This window comes from Protomyctophum bolini (assembly GCF_963924005.1).
Source record: "Protomyctophum bolini genome assembly, chromosome: 14".
Taxonomy (NCBI): domain Eukaryota; kingdom Metazoa; phylum Chordata; class Actinopteri; order Myctophiformes; family Myctophidae; genus Protomyctophum; species Protomyctophum bolini.
The window spans coordinates 1,233,739-1,236,238 of NC_137875.1; the positions used below are offsets into that span (position 1 = coordinate 1,233,739).

The 2,500-nt window shown below is 56.5% G+C and overlaps 1 protein-coding gene across 1 annotated transcript in view; it reads right to left on the reverse strand.

Annotated features, from left to right (window-relative positions):
- Positions 1-556: 556 nt before the first annotated feature.
- qkib (QKI, KH domain containing, RNA binding b) overlaps positions 557-2,500 on the reverse strand; it is a gene marked incomplete at its 3' end in the record, with an annotated part of 39,137 nt that continues 37,193 nt past the window's right edge. Inside the window, exons 5-6 of the mRNA XM_080782083.1 lie at positions 2,161-2,248; positions 557-1,131 (exon numbers count right to left, since the gene is read on the reverse strand). Coding sequence (XP_080638209.1) covers positions 557-1,131; positions 2,161-2,248 — 663 coding nt within the window. The remainder of the gene's footprint in view (positions 1,132-2,160; positions 2,249-2,500) is intronic.

Consider the following 2,500-nt stretch of genomic DNA (forward strand, 5'->3'; position numbering starts at 1 on the left):
CACCACCCACCAGGCAAACCAGGCATACTTACTGAACTGGTGGGCGTGTCCACATAAAAACAAACAGATACTGTAAACTTTTTCGAAAAGATTATACCTCATATAACAATAAGACCTGATGATCATGTTTTAGGGTGGAAAAATATCATGGCACTCCATCTTCAAAAATAGCTAGTGTGTCGCCTCTCTCTCTCTCTCTCTCTCTCTCTCTCTCTCTCCCTGGCCAGGCGGTCCGTAGTCCTTCTTCAAGGCGACCTCCGAACCTTTTCTTCGTAAAAGGGGGAGGAGCTATTCACTACGGATCTACATGAAGGACCTCCCCCCCTCCCCTTCCCCCTCTCTCCCCCCCCCCCCTTCCTCCCCAAAACATCTGGAAGGATGTATTTGTACTTTTTTTTGTACCAAAATAATAATAAAAAAGGCAGAATCAGATGAGTGTGTGTGTGTGGAGGCTGGGGGGGGGGGGGGCTTTGGGGAGAGGGGCTTTGGGGACAGGGGGACAGGGGCTTTGGGGACAGGGGGAGGGGCTTTGGGGGAAGAGGGGGGCGTGGCCCTATTAGGAGGCGTGTCTGAGCAGCAGTGTGGGGGCGGGGCTCCACTGGGCGTGGTGGTGGGGGCCGGCGCTGGACGGACACTCGCAGGGGCAGGGCTGGGGGGCGTGGCCGTGGGGGAGGGGGAGGTGCTTACCCTCCATGGGGGGCGGGGCCGCGGCGGCGGCGTACTCCAGGATGGCGGCGGGCGCCAGCGCGTACGCCGCCGGGCCGTAGTCCATGTAGGGCGTGGCGTAGATCAGGCCCCCCCCGGGGGCCCCCCCCACCACGTCGGGGCCCCCCCCCTGCTGCTGCAGCTGGAGGGTGGCTCCGCCCCCTCCGGGCCCCCCCGGCATCACCGTCTGGATCTGGCGGATGAGCGGCATCAGGGCCTGGTGGTGGTGGAGGGGGTGCTGGAGGGGGTGGTGCGCCACCTGGTGGTGGGAGAGGTGGTGGGAGAGGGGCACCGCGGCCCCGCGGTGGTGGTGATGCAGCACCCCGCCACCGGGGGGCAGGAGGGAGGGGCCGGCGATGAGGCGGTGGTGGGGAGGGGCCCCCTGGCCGCCCGCCGCCGAGGCCGCGAGGGAGAAGGCCAGGGCGGCTGTGGGAGGGGGAGGGGGAGGGAGGGTGGGGGGGGGGGGGACATACCGTACAAGAAGTTAAAGACATTTTTCTTTTTCAAAGGGTAATTTTACAGCCCGATCTCACCCAAACATGGTGAAATAGCACAGATTGGCAATTCCAGACGTACAGTGGTGTCCCACTCCTTTGTTCCTCAATCTCAAAATGATAGGTACCTCTAGGTTTTAGCCTGGTGCAGACGAAGGGGACACCACTGTACACCCCTAGGTACCTCTAGGTTTTAGCCTGGTGCAGACGAAGGGGACACCACTGTACACCCCTAGGTACCTCTAGGTTTTAGCCTGGTGCAGACGAATGGGACACCACTGTACACCCCTAGAAAACCCCCCAACATCCAGATGAAGGGGACACCAAACCACTGTACACCCCTAGAAAAACCCCCAACATCCAGACGAAGAGGACTCCACTGTACAGCCCTAGAAAAAAACCCAACATTCAGACGAAGGGGACACCAAACCACTGTACATCCCTAGAAAAACCCCCATCATCCAGACGAAGGGGACACCAAACCACTGTACACCCCTAGAAAAACCCCCATCATCCAGACGAAGGGAACACCAAACCACTGTACACCCCTAGAAAACCCCCCAACATCCAGACGAAGGGGACACCAAACCACTGTACACCCCTAGAAAAACCCCCAACATCCAGACGAAGGGGACACCAAACCACTGTACATCCCTAGAAAAACCCCCAACATCCAGACGAAGGGGACACCAAACCACTGTACACCCCTAGAAAAACCCCAACATCCGCACATATTACACCACTACTGTTGTGACCGCGACGGAGGCGTGGTTTTCACTAGTAGTGCATGTACGGAATTACCAATCTGTGTTATTTCACTGTATATATATATATACATATGCATATACACACACACACACACACACACACACACAACCACACACACACACACACACACACACACACACACACAGACACACACACACACACACACACACACACAGTTGTGTTTGCATCTTACGGGACTTGATGTTAGCGTCGCGGTATGTTCCGTTGAGGATCGCTAGCTCCATCAACTGCATCTTCTTGAGGCTGTCCTCTCCCTCCGCCTGCAACGTGCACACACACACACACACACACACACACACACACACACACACACACACACACACACACACACACACACACACACACACACACACACACACACACACACACACACACACACACACACACACACACACACACACACACACACACAGAGTGCATGAGCTCACAAGTATAGTCTGAATGTTCATCTTCCAGAATGTTTCAGAGCTCCGTTGTGTCATGGACTAGGCCGGGGATGCAAAACTAAACAA